This window comes from Ctenopharyngodon idella, chromosome 15 (genome assembly GCF_019924925.1).
Source record: "Ctenopharyngodon idella isolate HZGC_01 chromosome 15, HZGC01, whole genome shotgun sequence".
NCBI classification, from domain to species: Eukaryota; Metazoa; Chordata; class Actinopteri; order Cypriniformes; family Xenocyprididae; genus Ctenopharyngodon; species Ctenopharyngodon idella.
This window is the reverse complement of record NC_067234.1, coordinates 32142057-32160029: the sequence shown is the minus strand read 5'-3', so window position 1 is coordinate 32160029 and position 17973 is coordinate 32142057. Positions and strand designations below refer to the sequence as shown.

The window sequence follows — 17973 nt, the reverse complement described above, 5'->3', positions numbered from 1 at the left end:
TGCACTGATGCGGTTATTTTTATTGATTTAAAATGCAAGTACATCGAACAAACACATCGAATTCACATGTCTTTTGAAATTGTAGGTTTTGCAAATGTCAAGTAGGCTACTTTACTACAGAGCAAACAGGAAGGCTGCCCATCTCGCTCATTAACAGCAAACTGATTTTTCCATTTTTCTTACCTTTGCTGCTAATGCTACGACTCTTCTTGTTTGCATGTGTTCCTTCATTGTATGTTCCTCATTTCGTTTTTCTCCTCTAATAACAAATTTGACCATTTGATCCAAATTTACAAAAAAATAATGGCTACTGTTGGAATTCTGCCAAAGCGCGCGCTTGTAAAGTGTTCGTTAACTGCATAATTGCGTCAGATAAAGGTCTGCGCGTGTCTAAAAGTAATAAATGCCCACCAAAATTATTTTATAGAAACATTATAACATTATAGCTCAAAATTATATTTGTTTAATCCATTTTAATTTAAATTTAAAAACAAAAATAAATTGTAAAACTCATTTATTTTAAAATCAATAATTTAATTATTTTAAATTATTTATCCCTGCACGTAATTATTTTTAAATTTATGTGCCCTCACAATGTTTAACCAAAATAATACATAATTCCCCACTCTTTGAAAAGAAATCTAATTTCTGATGCCGTGTTTACTGGCGCGAAACTGTCAGAATTGACGTCAAAATAGACCGTGTCGTTTCTGAATGTCGTTTTCAGTGGAAAGGCGGTTTTAGTCAGGTTTGACGCCAAACTGAATTTATCACGGATAAAAACGAGGCTGTTACGGTCTTTACAATGGCACGCACCGTATAAATGTGTAGGACACATAATTTTCACAACTCAGAACTGCCTTAGACATTCACAGCAGCGCCATCTTTGATTTTTTTAACGAAAAGGAAAGCGAGGCTGTGAGGGATAGACATACATCTCTTAAGTGGGTTATACAATTATTCAATATGTTTTTTGGATTGTTCTGCTTACGAAACAGTCAAAAAAAAAAAAAAAAACTTTCAAAGAAATTTGGGTAGACAAAAAACTCCAAACTACAGACGATGCCGCTAAAAACACGGTAAGTATATCCCTCACAGCCTTACTTTCTTACCTGTAATGGCACTGCTCTGAATAAGGTTTTTTGTCTAAGAAAGTTTTTTCTTCTTCCTCTTTTTTTTTTTTTCCAGAAAGACAGTTCGTCAGCTGATCAGTGGGCTATGCTGTTAAACAACAATTAGTGAGGCTGTGAAGTCTTTTAAAGTGAGTATCAGAAGATGCCAGTGTTTTTTATAGTGCTTAACCAGGTCCGTAGCCAGCCTATTGAAAGGGGGGGGTTCTTTTTTTTAAAAAGTGGACCTTTTTGCAGTTTTTCTTCTCCTTTTGTATTTAATTATGAGGTTCAAATACTTCATTTTGGTGACCTTTTATGCACTAATTTGTGCTGGATTAGCTTGTCTGCTGGTATCTTAACGAGCACGCTTTTTGATGCACCTAAAATATTTACTGCATTGTTGTCAAATTGCTTCCATATAGGCTATTACATTGTAGACTATTGAGTGGATAAAATATAGAAATCCTTTTAATTAAATATATATATATATAACCCCTCCCCCCCATCATACAGAGGCGATGCTTCTTCACCGTTGCTTTGAAAAGTGTATTGTGAGAACTCTCTCTGAACTGCACGCGCGGCACACACACACACGTCCAGCTACAATAATGTATCATATTAATTTGAAACCGCAACCCAGAATATTTGTCACAAGCATTGATTAAAACAATGATGACAATAATCACATAAAAAAAAAAAAAAACTTAAATTCTGGACCTTTGGCAGTGAGGGGGGCCAAAGGTTGTTTTTTGCAAACCCCCCTGCCTACGGGCATGTTAACCTATGAGAACATACTGGGCCTGGGAATTCACCTGTAGGAGAAAAAAAAAACAAGATCCGCAAATTCGTCACCACAGTTTATAACCCTACTCATAGTTCCTATGGTTTAACAAAGAAACAAAGGAAGACTTGTTTATTTTGGGTTGGGTGGAGTTGCTGGGTGTTTGACTCTCACTGAAGAAAATGTACAATGTGAAGAGTCGGAAAATTCTGAATTGTGATTTTCTGTCAAATTTTATATTCACATATGCCCTAAGAGATTTTGTGTGCACATGAAACCAGGAAATGTGTGTGGATTCCAGTAAAGCAAAAATTCCTTTAAACTTGTTACATGAGTGATTCAGCATTTACAGGTCCATACTGCTGTAGTTTGGTTCTACACGGGAGAAAACAAGTTGTTTAGTTGTCAAAGCAGGTAAGAAATTCACTGAGTATGAAGCTAATGTTTTATTATTATTATTATTATTATTATTTGCCTGTGTAAAAAGTTATTAAGCTAAAGAATGCTTATATGTAAACTGTAAAGACGTGATTCTCAGTGCCTTTTGGTGACGAGTTAAACTTAGAGTTATGTTTTTATATAAATAAATTCACAAAAAGTAAAGCATTTTTGTACACTGAAAAAAATGGCGTAAAACAGTTTACACTCAGAAATTGTTAGTAAATTCCACAGATAATTACAAAGAATGGGAAAGTAATTGAATTTAAGTCACTATGAAATCAAAATGGACCATTCTTATTGTTTAGTGGAATATTGCTGTGTTTATTATTTATTTGTGCAAGTAATTATTTTTTAATGCATTTGCCCTCATAATCTTTAATCAAAAGAATAAATAATTCCCCTTCTAATTTCTGATGACGTATTCACTGGCGCGATGCTCCTGTAAACGTCAAAATAGACCGTGTCGTGTGCAGTGGAATGGCGGCTTCAGAATTTAACAAGGATGAAAACGAGGCTGTTACGGTCTTTACAATGGCACGCACCGTTTAAATGCGTAGGTCACATAATTTTCACAACTCACAACTTTCAAAACTGCTTTATAGACCTTATTCACAGCAGCGCCTTTGATTTTTAACGGGAATGAAAGCGAGGCTGTGAGGGATAGACATCTCTTCATTGGTTTGTACTATTATTTAATTTGTTTTTTTGGATTGTTCTGCCTACGAAACAGTCAAAAAAACTTTCAAAGAAATTTGGGTAGACAAAAAACTCCAAACTACAGCTTTTTACAGCATGTGCCACTAAAAACATGATAAGTATATCCCTCACAGCCTTGCTTTCTTACCTGTAATGGCACTGCTCTGAATAAGGTCTGGAGTTTTTGTCTAAGAAAGTTTTTTCTTCTTCCTTTTTTTTTTTTCCCCAGAAAGACAGTTCGTAAGCTGATCAGTATGTTGTTAAACAACAATCCATTGAACCCACTGTACGTCTATCCCTCCCTTCATTCCTGTCAAAAATTAGTTTGGAGCTACCCTGACTAATGTCTATAGGATTGCAACTTTCATGCGACATTAAAAAACGTGACAGTTTGAAGTAGAAAGGCTAAAATATAGTATTTTCTTGTAAAACGTGTTACAATAATCATTTTATTTACAGCTTCAGTCAGAGACCTCTACTGAAGAAGAACACTCTGATAGCTGAGATGATGGAGACGCTGCAGAAGACGTCCCTACAAACGGCTGCTGTGGAGTGTGATGTTTGCACTACAGAGAAGAACAGAGCTGTAAAGTCCTGTCTGCAGTGCTTGGCCTCCTTCTGTCAAACTCATCTGCAGCTTCACTATGAATCTCCTGCGTTTATGAAGCACAAACTAGTCGAAGCTTCCAGAAACCTTCAGGAGAACATCTGCCTCAGTCATGGGAAACTTCTGGAGATTTACTGCCAGTATGATCGTCAATGCATTTGTTGTTTGTGTGTGACTGACAATCATAAAAACCACAGTGTGGTGTCTGTGGACTCAGAATGTACTAGAAAAAAGGTAATCAATGCTTATCATTTCAGGTAGTTGTCATTTTTTTCTGAGTTAATACTATTCATCAAAGTTATTTATTTTTTAATACTAGCTTAAATTACTGGAATAACCTGCCTTACATCATCATTACCTCACTAATCTCAGAATTTTTGGCTTTGGTATTTAAAGATTGCAAGATGCAAATGGCAAGATGTATATTTCTACATATATTATTTAATGATTTTGTATGTTAACAAATTCAGAAAGAGTTAAAGGAGATAAAGGTGGCGTGTCAGAAGCTGATCCAGGAGCGAGAGAGAGGTCAGCGGGAAATTAGTGAAGCTGTGAAGTCTTTTAAAGTGAGTAACAAGATGCCAGTGATTTTTACAGTGCTTCTAAAAGTGTTCAGCATGACGATAAAAATGAAGAAAAAATAGAATAAAATAAATGCAACACAATGTATTATTACAGGACCCTAGAACCTACAGAGCTCAGGAAGTCACCTGTAGGAGAAAACAAAAAACAAACAAGACCTGCAAATCAGTTTTGCAGGCTGTCCCCTCAGTTTATAAACCATACTCACAGTTCCCAAGGTTTAACAAATCATGACCCATGGCAATCCGTGCCCTCAGATTTGTAAACCATACCTTTAGTTTTTCAATCTGTAACATCATATTCCTAATCCGTGCCCATGCATTCGCAGTCTGTTCCCAGGGTTTGCAATCTGTACTGGAACTGGAAATTTGTGGGTATGGTTTATTAACCCGTGGGCGCGATTTTTGTTAAACCGAGGGAACAATTTATGAATTCGTGAGTAAGTCACTTTCGTGCTTTGTAGTTATAGACTAGTGCATGTTTGTGAATAATGGGAAAACTAATTGTCTATAAACAGGCAACTTTTTTATTTTGCAAGATTTATGATAATGGAATAATACATTTAATTGATATTGGTCACATAAACACAGTATTTAGGCTGTTGTTCCTGTCCAACAGAGTTCAGCGCTAGAGACCATGGAGGACATTGAGAAGGTCTTCACTGAGCTCATCTGCTCTCTTGAGAGGAAACACTCTGAGATTAAAGAGCAGATCAGAGCTCAGGAGAAGATGGAGATAGATCGAGCAGAGGAACTTCACAAACATCTGGATCAAGAGCTGACAGAACTCAGAAAAAGACAAGCAGAGATTGAGAAACTTCTGATTACTGATGATCAGATCCATTGTGTGAAGGTAATGATGCAAAAATGTTGAGAACTATCCATAAAATGAAACATCATGCTTGTTTTGTTTATTTTAGAAAAGATTAGTTGTGTTTTACAGCTTATTTGAACTATTGTCTCATTTCAGAGCTGTCAGTCTGTGTGTGTTTTACCCACATTTGAAGACATTCCCAGCTTCACTCAACACACTCATCTGTCTTTTAAAGACATTTCAATCTCAGCATTTAAGGAGGTTTTGGAGGATGTCTATCAACAACAAACAGCCAGAATATCTCGAGAAGGTCTGAATCTTTTAATATATTGGTATTGCCATTCATACTCTGCAGAATTAAATCCACAAATTAACCATACACTTGTTTTGGATTTTCAGTGTCAAATGTCTCTGTTGTAAAGTCTCCAGAACCAAAGACCCAAAATGATTTTTTGAAGTGTAAGTTGACCTGTGGTTTCTTCAAGGCAAACACTCATTAATTGTTAAGTATCAGTGGATATGATCTGTTACAATGTGATCATTTTGAAACCAAAGTTACTTTGTTCAATATTTGTATTTCGTTCTTTCTTCCTCTTCAGATTTCTGTGAACTTCACCTGGATCTAAACACAGCACACAAAAACCTCAAACTGTCAGAAGAGAATGGAAAAATATCATGTTCTGATAAAGTTAATCAATATCCTGATCACCCAGAGCGATTTGATGAGTTTCCCTACATCTTGTGTCGAGAGGGTTTGTACGGTCGTTGTTACTGGGAGGTCGAGGGCAGTGGCAAAAATTGGGCTGTAGCAGTTTGTTACAAAGGAATTGGACGTAAAGGAAGAAGTGATGAATCCAAACTTGGGTTGAACAAAATATCTTGAAGATTGGGCTATTATCTGCAGAATTTCAGTTTCATACATGCTAAAACAAATGTCCGTATCCCTGTTGTTTCTAGAATAGGAGTGTATCTGGATCACAGAGCAGGAACTCTGTCCTTCTACAGCGTCTCTGACACAATGACTCTCCTTCACAGAGTCCAGACCACTTTCACTGAACCCTTATACCCTGCTTTTTTTGCTGCGCTGAGTTCGTCTGTCAGAATCATAGAGCAGAGGAAAGTTTAAAAAGACCAAATGTAAAAACAGAATTTATAGTAAAGTTATACAGTAAATTTCCCAAACCAATCACAGATGCAAAGGATCAGAATACATCATCTCAACACATTTATTGAATGGTTTTGCTCTCATTAGTCTTGATTTAATCATCTGAAAATCAACATTTGTATGATTTATTCTATCCGTTTAGATTTATTTCGTTTTGAATACCCATTTTTAAGGTTATTTTTAGTGTGGGAGGAGAGATTTATTAAACATCAGTTGACTGGCCAGAAACCATAGCAATGGCGACAGGCAGGGATATAGGTTTGTCATTGAGGTTGCAGTACTTGATGCGTTGCCTCTTCAACTTTTTCACCCAGGGTGATTATCAATAGCTTTTTCACTCACTGTTGGGGAAGTGAGGCAGACAAATATTTATTGCTCATGTACCTTTTATGAGTTGGCGGCCGTGTACCAGCTAAAGATTTTAGGTTAGATGCCTTTGAATTTAACGAGGATGAGGCTGTGAGGGCCAGACTTACAGTCTTTACAATGGCACACACTGTATAAAGGTACTAGATCACATCATTTTCACAAACTTTCAAAACTGTTTTGTCTACTGAAAGCTTTTTTTTTTTGGAAAGACGTTTCATCAGCTGAACAATCAGTATGTTGTTAAACAACAAACCATTGAACCCACTGTACTTCTGTCCCTCACAGACTCATATTCATTGCTTTCAAAAATACTGTAGGCCTAACTAAAGGCTAATAACATTCTTTGAGACCGACAGGGTTCCAAGCGATCCGTAAACTAAATTTTTTTTTTTTTACTGATGTGTCTAATATTTGTGCCCTAGTTTTTTGGGGACTGAGCGTTGAGATTTTACAGCAGTTGCTCATTTGTTAATGTATATTTTGTTTGTTGGTTGTGTAAGGAATACACATTGAAATATTGCACAATAATGTTGTGGACATTACATTTTTTTCAATAATTCAGTGGACCAGAATCAAATATTCTGCTTACCATACCTCAAGACATTTGTCAGGTTTTTGTCCTTAATATGCTATTGTGTAAAGAACTAATTTCTTGCACATCACATCTCAAGCCTCCATTTGTTAATTCCAAAACCTCATTTTAGAGCTATTAACGTTTGAGCTATTGATATGCAAACTAATGCAGTTATTGGATATATATATATATATAGAGAGAGAGAGAGAGAGAGAGAAAGTGTGCTTTCTATAAACAATAAAGGGTAATTTAGTGGAGAAAATTGTTTGTTTTTATCCTATTGTTTTTGTTTGCTTAGTGTCTGTGGGTTTTGGTGCATCTGTTGTTGTAGGCTATAAGGAACTTTGGCACTGAAATCATCGTGAAGTGATATAGAAATGTAATGCCGTCGACAGACCTAGAACTACTAGCTGTGCGTTTATCGAAAAATAATTGCACACCTTAGAATCTTCGTCATCCAATCAGAATCAAGCAGTCAACGGCCCTGTGGTGTAATTTATAATATAGAGTACCTCAGAGATGACGTGTTTTTTAAGGCCAACCCTGAAGTTAGCGGCGCACAGGTTCCCTCGATCGAAAGCCTATGCATTTTTCCCATAGACTTTTGGGAAATCGCAAAAAATAAGCTCTGTGTTTAACAAAGTTACGACTCTTACACGTTTTGTCTATCAAGATAATCTTTACAAGTTAACACAACATTTATACATTTTGAAGCCTAAATAAAGTCGTCAGATATAAATAGCTAACAGTAAGCTATAAACGGACTACAGCACACCATGGTCGCGGATCAACGTCACCACCACCAAGCTTCCTCAATCTTTATTTAAAAAACAACTTTATTTAAAAACATGCTCACTGATTATGATCTGTGCTGTGTATGAATACTTATCCACTTTTTCATGAGAAATGCTGTCCAAATGTCCTGTTTGTCATGATGACGTCTAAAGTCCCCACCAAAGGAAGTAGTCCCTTTTAGCAATTTGTTAGCAACCGCCATTTTTAAGACACAATAAAGGTTTAAAAAATCACAAGTGGGTTATAACTGGTGTTATATATTTAATATTTTATTAATATAATATTTAGAGGCTTTGTTAACCACAGACCTTATTTCAGATGATTTAGCAAAAACCCATTCAAAAAACCCATTGACTTCAGGGCGACGGAACCGGAAGTCCTAAAATGCTAACTCGCTTCCGGGTTTTGCCTACAAAAACACGTCATCCCTGAGGTACTCTATTATACTGTGGGTTGTGTGGCAGGCAATTAATATGTATTGTTTTTTTAAGTGGGCAGAACAGCCACTGTTTCTTATTGTGTATTTAAGTTTTCTTTTGTTTGGTTTATTTTTGTTATTTAGGTCATGCATTGAATATTGTTTGCTTTGTATCTTTGTTTTTGTTATTTGCAAGGGATTGCTGTCCTCTGTCTGTGTGTTACAGTGTGCCTAGTGGCTTTGTACAGGGCCGGGCCTGCATTGACACTTTATCTCTGCTTGGACTGGTGATTCTTGTGGTGTGTCATGAAACTCTAGATGGCGCAGGATGATCCTTATCTCAATCTGCTTGCAATCGCATCATTTTCTGTAGGGCAGAGCTGATTGGTTCCTGCTGTATCAGAGACCAATGAACTTGCTGCTCAACTTTCATATACTTGGTCAGCGTTTGCTGTAGAAGTTTGTGGTGCCCTTTCAGAAACTCTCCACCTTCCCCAGCTCCACCTGTATAGATCTGCTACGGGTAATTCATGTTTGCTATATTGTACAGCAGCAGAATGTCTTACTTGCTCACAGCAGCGTGTCATGTATTGAATATTGCTTTCTTTGTATCTTTGTTTTTGTTATTTGCAAGGTATTGCTCTCCTCTTTTTGTGTGTTACAGTGTGCCTAGTTGCTTTGTATAAGAGCCAGGCCTGCTTTGACACTTGATCTCCTCGTTGACTGGTGATTCTTGTGGTGTGGCACTGGCTGTATGGTGTGTGTATAAGAAAGTTTGCACCTGTAATCATAATTAAAGGTTTTTAAGAGCATTTTGCTCATTGTTTGAGATGCATGTTGCGGGGGTTTTTTTTCCTTTCTTTTCTTTTCTTTTCTTTTTTTTTCTTTCTTTGTCCTTTACAGGTGGCAGTTTGATGCATTGTGAGTAAGCAAGCCCAACCCTTCTTGCATACTGAGGGGAGCTATACTCTCTTTTTGTGAATTTTATTGACATACAAATGGTTTACTTGATCTTTTAATATAAGATCTGTGTTAGGATAATAAACTTTGTATTGATATTGTTCCGAATCTTAAGTTCTCAAGTATTGATTCTTTTAACTCTTGTGCTGTGCTGAAAATCCTTTACCTAATTTGGTGTTCCCGGTCAAAAATGACTGGCCTTCAACAAAATTGGTTATAAATCTCCTATTATGCTATATTATCACCAAATCTTGGGTTCAATTTTTTTGTCAACTTGTTTTCTTTCAATTAGCACTAGCAAATCACACACCCTGCAGAGTAGCATTCACATCTCTCTAAACTTCGGCACTGTTTGTCACCGCTGTGAAATTAAACCACTATTAAAACATCTCAATACAGCCATCCTAATTTAGGATCAAGCTTTAAAGGGTTAGTTCACTCAAAAATGAAATTTATGTCATTAATTACTCACTCTCATGACGTTCCACACCCGTAAGACCTTCGTTCATCTTCAGCAAGATATGATTTGCCCCTGTTTCGTGTTGGAGTTCATGTTTTATATATATATATGTGTGTATATATATATATATATATACATAATATGAAGCAATATCACACAAGCAAGATCAACATTGTCAATTTTGACTGTTTTTGCTCTATTTTGCCAATGAAAATAGTTCTAAACAAAGCAGAAAAGTTGTCTCCCAAGAACACACAGAGGTGTTTCATTCTTGAATGATTCAGCATTTCACATTACTTTAGCAGTTTGTTACAAAGGAATTGGTGATGACTGTAAACTTAGCTCCAACAAAGTATCCTGAAGATTGCCCTACTATAAACAGAATTTTCATTTCATACATAGTAATAAGGAAGTCCATATGCCTGCTTTCCCCTCTAGAATAGGAGTGTATCCGGATCACAGACCACTTTCACTGAACCCTTATACCCTGCTTTTCTAGCTGGAATAGGTTCTTCTGTCATAGGAGAGCTCGGATAAAGATTTCCCAGATTCAGATGTTACAGTGGGTCTTCATGTGTGTGTATTTCATCATCTTTAGCAAGGTTACTTTACTGCAGCTCATAATAATTGATGCAGTTCGTCATCAAACCACAAGATGTCAGAATTAGTTTGGGAAAATAATTGGCTGCAGAATGTAGTAAACTGTTTCATCTCACTGTTTAACAAAAAATTGGATAACTGGGTTGACTTCAGGATGAGGCCAGGTTTTGCTTGATTTATAATGTTTCAAAATGACGGTGTTGACAAATAGTTGAGAAACAGCTGTGAAACATTTTTAAAGGAGATAAAGGCACATTCTTAAAATAATCCTTGTGTTTTTTTTTATAGTTTAATATGTAATTAACAATGCTGTAATTTGTATCAAATAAAGAGAAAATCAAATTGTGCATTTGTATTAATAACATTCTAATGATCATTTAATTAATTTCAAAGTGGAATGGAAATGTGGCTGTTTTAGGAAATATTTTGTCTCAAAAATCCGTGTGATTGTTGTTTTTCTCGCCATGAATAGCTATTTGCTCTTCTTGTGATAAAGAAGTATCACTTTTTAAAACAAGCAATGTTTTAGGTTGTCTGGTAGGTTTGATGCCAATAGCATTGTCCAGCCAACATCAAAAAATAAATGATTTAATCATTTCAGATGGCTGAACGTGTGTGAGCAGCTGAATACACATTTTCTGTCTGTTATTAGACAGCATTGGACTGGTCTGATAGCTTGAATTCCTATAAAAATAAATAAATAACCTTTGCGACTTTCTCTGTTAGCCTATTTCGTGACGTTGTACTGTAACTACTACGGGAGAACAGATATTTATCGTTACTACAGATAAGTTAAGTAAATGTTATGGTTTATTAGTCTTCACTTGCTCTCCATCTCTGCACACATGCGCACATCTGCACACTGAGAACCAGGAAGTGTGTGGATTCAAGAAAAACGGAACCGTTAGTCGGGTTAATATTTGACTTTTGTTTTCTGTCAAAGCAGGTGAGAACTTAATACAGTCTTTAGATAATGTTTTTTTTTCCCATATCTTTTTGCTTGCGTTGAAATAAAGAGCATTAATGTATTACTGTATTGATAATTCTGTTAATCTTGATGTCGTATGTTTATTGTTTTGGTTATACTGATGAAGCGTCTAGGATTATTCGTTTATATGAATACATAAAACTGTAAGCATTTTGTAGCTTTTTAAGTAATTTGTGATTTACATGTGGCTTTATGTACTTTCTTTAATGATTTACTTCTGGCAGAGCAGTTCCTATTTGAGGACAGACTATCTGCAAAGAAATGGCAGAGTCTGCAGTGAGTCAGTATGTGGATCAGTTCAGCTGTCCAGTCTGTTTGGATCCTCTGAAGGAGCCGGTGACGATTCCCTGTGGACACAGTTACTGTATGAGCTGTATTACTGACTGCTGGGGCCAGAAGGAGCAGGGGCCGCCGTACCGCTGTCCCCAATGCAGAGAGAGCTTCAGTCAGAGACCTCTACTGAAGAAGAACACTCTGATAGCTGAGATGATGGAGACGCTGCAGAAGACGTCCCTACAAACGGCTGCTGTGGAGTGTGATGTTTGCACTACAGAGAAGAACAGAGCTGTAAAGTCCTGTCTGCAGTGCTTGGCCTCCTTCTGTCAAACTCACCTACAGCTTCACTATGAATCTCCTGCGTTTATGAAGCACAAACTAGTCGAAGCTTCCAGATACATTCAGGAGAACATCTGCCTCAGTCATGGGAAACTTCTGGAGATTTACTGTCAGGATGATCATCAATGCATTTGTTGTTTGTGTACTGATAATCATAAAGGACACAGTGTGGTGTCTGTGGATTCAGAATGGACTAGTAAAAAGGTAACATCAACAATAATAAAAAAACATGCATAAGCAATTTTATTATTATTATTATATTGCATATATTTATAGGCTGTATTTTTGATTCACCTTGTTACACACCCCTTTATCAGACTGGAAAGGTGTTGTGTCTGATCTTGCCTATTGTTTTATTATGTATGTTAACATCTTCAGAAAGAGTTGAAGGAGATAAAGGAGGAGTGTCAGAAGCTGATCCAGGAGCGAGAGAGAGGTCAGCAGGATCTCATTGAAGCTGTGAAGCTTCTTAAAGTATGTTTCTTTATGTGTTCTTTAGCTTTAAAGTTTGTTTGACATGCAGAAAAGTTGATCTTTTAAAGTCAATAAAAGTATACGATGACCAATGGGTTTTGAGCTCCAAAAATTGATTTAAAAGCTGCTATAAGATGCATCACACAGTGTACTTATTGAGACTTCTGTCCATTTTGGAGCTTGACAGCCACTTATTTACTGTCTTACTGCATTGTTTTGAGTCACAACAATGATCTGCATGATCAGATCTTTGTGTCTCTGACAGAGTTCAGCTCTAGAGACCATGGAGGACATTGAGAAGGTCTTCACTGAGCTCATCTGCTCTCTTGAGAAGAAACGCTCTGAGATTAAAGAGCAGATCAGAGCTCAGGAGAAGACTGAGATAGATCGAGCAGAGGAACTTCACAAACATCTGGATCAAGAGCTGACAGAACTCAGAAAAAGACAAGCAGAGATTGAGAAACTTCTGATTACTGAAGATCAGGTCATTTTTCTGAAGGTAATGAAAGTCCTTTCATTGGTATACCATCATGTTTCTATACTTAACTCTTTTACATAAGCAGTGTTGTATTGGTCTCATTTCAGAGCTGTCAGACCGTGTCTGTTTTACCCACATTTGAAGACGTTCCCATCACTCAACACACTCGTCTGTATTTTAAAGACATTTCAATCTCAGCATTCAGAGAGGTTTTGGAGGACGTCTATCAACAGCAAACAGCTAAAATATCACAAGAAGGTCTGAATATTTTGATATATTATTTTGTCATTCATACTCTGTAAGATTAAACAACAAATTAATCACACATTTGTTTTTTATTGTCTCTTCAGTGTCAAATGTCCATGTTGCAAAGACCCAAAATGATTTTTTGCAGTGTAAGTTGAACTGTGGTTTCAAACACTCATCAATTGATAATTATCAGTGGATATGATCTGTTACAATGCGACCATTTTGGAACCATGGTTTACTTTGCTAAATATTTGTTTTTTTGTTCATTCATTCCTCCTCCTCAGATTTCTGTGAACTTCACTTGGATCCAAACACTGCAAACAATAAACTCAAAATGTCTGAAGACAACAGGAAAATATCATTTACATATAAAGACCAACAGTATCCTGATCACCCAGAGCGATTTGATAGATATGTGAATGTCTTGTGTCAAGAGGGTTTGTGCGATCGCTGTTACTGGGAGGTCGAGTGCAGTGGGGACAATTGGGCTGTAGCAGTTTGTTACAAAGGAATTGGACGTAAAGGAAGAAATTATGACTGTAGACTTGGCTCCAACAAAAAATCCTGGAGATTGTCCCGCTCTCAAAAGAGTGTCTATTTCACACATGATAAATCCCAAGTCTCAATCCCTGCTGTCTGCTCCTCTAGAATAGGAGTGTATCTGGATCACAGAGCAGGAACTCTGTCCTTCTACAGCGTCTCTGACACAATGACTCTCCTTCACAGAGTCCAGACCACTTTCACTGAACCCTTATACCCTGCTTTTTATTCTGGACAAGTTTCATCAGTCAGGATCATAGAAAAGCAGAGCTTAAAATATAATCTATCAGAAAATAATACATTAAAAACTACATAATTGTATTTGAGTTACATTTACGCATCAAACATTGATTTAAATTAAACAGTAGTTCTGAATTCTAAAAATGTGAATATGTGAAACAATTTACCTGAAGTGTAATTTGTAGTTTGGTTGATTAATGTCATGTACTTTCTTACTTAGCAGGAACTCTGTCCTTCTACAGCGTCTCTGACACAATGACTCTCCTTCACAGAGTCCAGACCACTTTCACTGAACCCTTATACCCTGCTTTTGGGTTGGAGATTGTTCATCTGTCAGGATCATAGAGCAGAAAAGAGACCAATTATAAAAAAAAGAATTTATAACAGAATTACCTAAACTATTTACAAATGCAAAAAGTCATTATCTAGTGTGTGTATATACAGCACAAGGGAAATTTCCACCACATTTTCCATGCTTCTCAAAACATTTAATAAATGTTTATGCTCTCCTTAATCAGGATTTAATAATCTAAAAATCAACATTTTTCGTATTTATTACATCAGTTGTGAGGTTAATATATATATATTTTTTTTTTTTCAGACAATTTCATGTTTAATATTAAAGATTTGTATGTATATATATTTTTAAATGTGTAGACAAAGTAATTGATTTAGATTTGAATGATGGTTGTTTTTATTTCAAAGAGAAATAAGAGAAGAGAGAACAAATGTGATTTATGTTTCTTTGAGATTTTGTCATTTAATTTGTGTCATTATTAACTGATTTAACTAAATTGTGAAAATACACAGAATTTTTAATTTAGCATTTTACATTAAATCATCAAAAATGATATCAGATATGTTTTCATATTCTGCTAAAATCAAATGTCAGCTGTGAATAATGTCAGGTTTCTGAATGTTGGATATAAATTATGTAGACTATTAGTGTAGATAATGCAATATTTAGAAACAGTGCAACGAATAAAATGGGAAAAAACACAGTGTTTGCTGTATTATAGGCTACTGAAAAGTTTACAATGGGCTACACAAATAACATTTTAAGTTACATCTGTTTCTGAACAAATAAAGTAGTAATTGATTTAATAAATACACAAGCCTGATTTTTGTTTTAATTGTCAGAATCTATCATAGCCTAAATTACAAAAAAAAAAAAAATCAAAAACATGACGCTTAGCTTAAAATTATAATTAAATGAATAAATAATTCAATAATATAGCATATATACAGTTTATTATGTTATGTAATTTTATTTCAAATGAGGACAATAAAGTGGACTGAATCCAAGGAGCTCTAAAAGAATTTAGAATCGTTGTCTGAAGGAATCGTTATCCCATGATTTATTCACCCTCAAGCCATCCTAGGTGTACATGACTATCTTCTTTCAGACAAACATTAGAGTCCTGCTGGGCTGAAGACATCTACATGGCAATATTCAGTTACAGTCATAGCGCCACCTGTGGGTGACAGGAAATGACATGTTTTACACTGTAATTAACTCCTCATAGAGATTTAACCAGAACAACGTCATATTTGGTCATATCTTAAGGTCTTAGCGATGTTAAATTGCGAAGATCTTGAGTTTTCACTGAAGGACGTGTCCGTGGCGGCCTGACAAAGTCTGATGTTTCGCCATGAAACAGGAAGCTGTTGTAACTCAGGCATATAATGTCTAATCTGCCCCAAACTTCACATGTTTCATGAGTCCAGCTATATATTCAGTTAGTCATAGCGCCGCCTGTTGGCAATAGAAAATGGCTTTACACTTTAATTCACTCCCTGAAACACACTTAAATTTGCCATGAAGTACCATACATGCTAGAAACACGTTAATCCATGCAACACTTGGCTAAGTGCTGATGTATGCAATTAACGCCACGAAACAGGAAGTTGTTGTAACTCAGGCATACAATGTCCAATCTGCTCCAAACTTCACGCTTGATAATAGTCCTGGCCTGAAGACATCTAGATAATATTCAGTTATAGTAATAGCACCACCCATTGGCAACAGGAAGTGATGTGCTTAACTGTGATGCACTACAAGCAACATACTAAAATATGCAATTGAGAGCTAACCATGCTATAAACATTCTTAACATGCTAGCAACACTTAGCTAAGTGCTAAAGCATACTATTATCGTCATGAAACAGGAAGTTGTTGTAACTCAAGCATACAATGTCCAATCTGCCTCAAACTTCATATGTTTGATAAGTGCCCTGCATGGCCTGAAGACATCTTCATGCCAAAATTTATTTATAGTCATATCGCCACCAGTTGGTAGCAGGAAGTGTGGCAAATACAAATTACTTTTTTTTTCTATTTCTCTCACTGTTTCACTATTACTGTCTGCTTTGAGACAGCCCCATTTTGTTTACGTACTCACTGAAAAACAGAAGTATTTGAAACTTATTTCCCCACTGGTGATTCAATCACTGTAATAGGACCACACCGCTGTTCTTGTAGGCAAAGCAAACCATATTTGAGTAGTGTTTCTGTCAAGGTAAGAACTTAATAAGATCCAAAAATAATGACTTTATCATGTTGTCTGCTTTGTATGTATTAGTTTGTCTGTGTGTACAGAGTGTTTATATTCCTTTAACTTGTAATGGGCCTGGGCTGTGTTTCTCAAAATCATTGTGAGCCAAGTTGATTGTATAGAGTCCATTAGGTGGACAATGTTTCTACGCTCTTAGGCTTATGATGTTTTTGCCATTTTAAAAATCTTCCCGGTCTACTGACTGTTATGACATCCGCTTCAAACATTACAATGCTCATGATAGCTTTTGTTAAATCTACAATAAGTAAATTCACTTCACAAGCTAAAAGGGAAGCATTCACATTACTGGAAAGAGAGCTAGGCTTCATTTTTCGTTGATCACATGATTTTCTGAAAGCATGTGGTTTTTTCATCTCTTTAACATGGAAGCAACACAATGGAATTCAGGTGAAAGTGGAAGTGAAACCTGATAACGTAATCAACTTCAACAAAATGTGGAATTTATAGATTCATAATATATTACAGATACATTGATATGCATTGAACTGCAAGTGCTCACACCACATTTAAGGTAGGAAAAACACATCTGGAAATGTTATTTTCTGCAGCTTGTTGAGATCCGAGTACTGGTGTTATGGTGAATTCTGACCCCCTGCCAAACTATTACCCCCCTTGTTGAAGTCGCTACTTGATTGCCTAATCCTAACCCCACTCTTACTTGAGTTTGTAGAGTATATGGAGCAGGAGCCTATGGAAGTAAACTAATGACAAATGTTTTTGAAACAAAAAAGCTTTTTGAATTGCACTAATTGAAAAAAAAAAGCATTGTATTAACCATATTTTTAGAGCTTGCATTTTTATGGACTGAAATTCAACATAGTTGTATATTTACACTGTGAATATTTCAATTAAAAACATTTCACACACATTTTCATTATTAAAAATGAATGAATCCAAATTCACCTTTCAGATTTCACTTCCAAAATATTCTGTTTAAAAATACAACCTATTCAACAGACAATTTTTGGTCCATTATATTTCTCTTTACAAATTTGCTTCCACAAGTTCAGTGGTTCAAATTTGACATAAAATTCAACATTGCACGTCTGGGCCCTCATTTATCAATGGTGTGTATGAACAGATTTGTGCGTAATGAGTGCGTAAGAACAGTTTCACGCAAAGTGTGGGATTCACCAACTTGTACTTATACGTAGAAATGTGTGTAAACATAAGCACGCCTCTGAGCATGCTTACGCAGAAAATCTAGTGGTAGAATAGCGACACTACACATAAAAAGCACTTAAGAGTGTCACATTAAGCAATCCACATAATGTCCTGTGTATCTTTTAATTATAAAACACTCAATTTATCATTTGTCTAGTTTTAAACACGATACGTAATCGGTGTCAAACCCTATAAAAGACAGCTGTGAAAAATGTTTCTCTCAGTGCAATGGCTTATCTTGATTTATTGGAAGACTTGCCAAACAATGCGTGTTTT

The 17973-nt window shown here is 36.0% G+C and overlaps 3 protein-coding genes across 8 annotated transcripts in view; all 3 read left to right on the top strand.

The window, feature by feature from the left end:
• The first annotated feature begins 3294 nt into the window (after positions 1-3294).
• LOC127495922 (tripartite motif-containing protein 29-like) lies at positions 3295-5556 on the top strand. Its single transcript, XM_051863387.1, has 6 exons — positions 3295-3316; positions 3490-3871; positions 4108-4203; positions 4838-5071; positions 5189-5342; positions 5432-5556. Exons 2-6 carry the CDS (start codon positions 3536-3538, stop codon positions 5530-5532), a joined length of 921 nt encoding a protein of 306 aa, XP_051719347.1. The 5' UTR covers positions 3295-3316; positions 3490-3535; the 3' UTR covers positions 5533-5556.
• Positions 5557-11194: 5638 nt separating this feature from the next.
• The window catches only part of LOC127495905 (E3 ubiquitin/ISG15 ligase TRIM25-like), a 17856-nt gene continuing 11077 nt past the window's right edge, over positions 11195-17973 (top strand). For 2 of the 6 annotated variants that reach the window (XM_051863347.1, XM_051863349.1), the window contains exons 1-4: positions 11195-11319; positions 11586-12180; positions 12355-12450; positions 12697-12751. In XM_051863347.1, coding sequence (XP_051719307.1) covers positions 11623-12180; positions 12355-12450; positions 12697-12747 — 705 coding nt within the window. In that variant the 5' untranslated portion in view covers positions 11195-11319; positions 11586-11622 and the 3' untranslated portion in view covers positions 12748-12751. Of the gene's footprint in view, positions 11320-11585; positions 12181-12354; positions 12451-12696; positions 12950-13035; positions 13187-13278; positions 13324-13461; positions 14959-17973 lie in introns of those variants that run through there. The other 4 variants (XM_051863345.1, XM_051863351.1, XM_051863350.1 and 1 more) reach the window with 4 other exon arrangements.
• The window catches only part of LOC127495910 (tripartite motif-containing protein 16-like), an 8977-nt gene continuing 7310 nt past the window's right edge, over positions 16307-17973 (top strand). The window contains exon 1 of the mRNA XM_051863368.1: positions 16307-16476. The gene's annotated coding sequence lies outside the window, so the exon portion shown is untranslated. The remainder of the gene's footprint in view (positions 16477-17973) is intronic.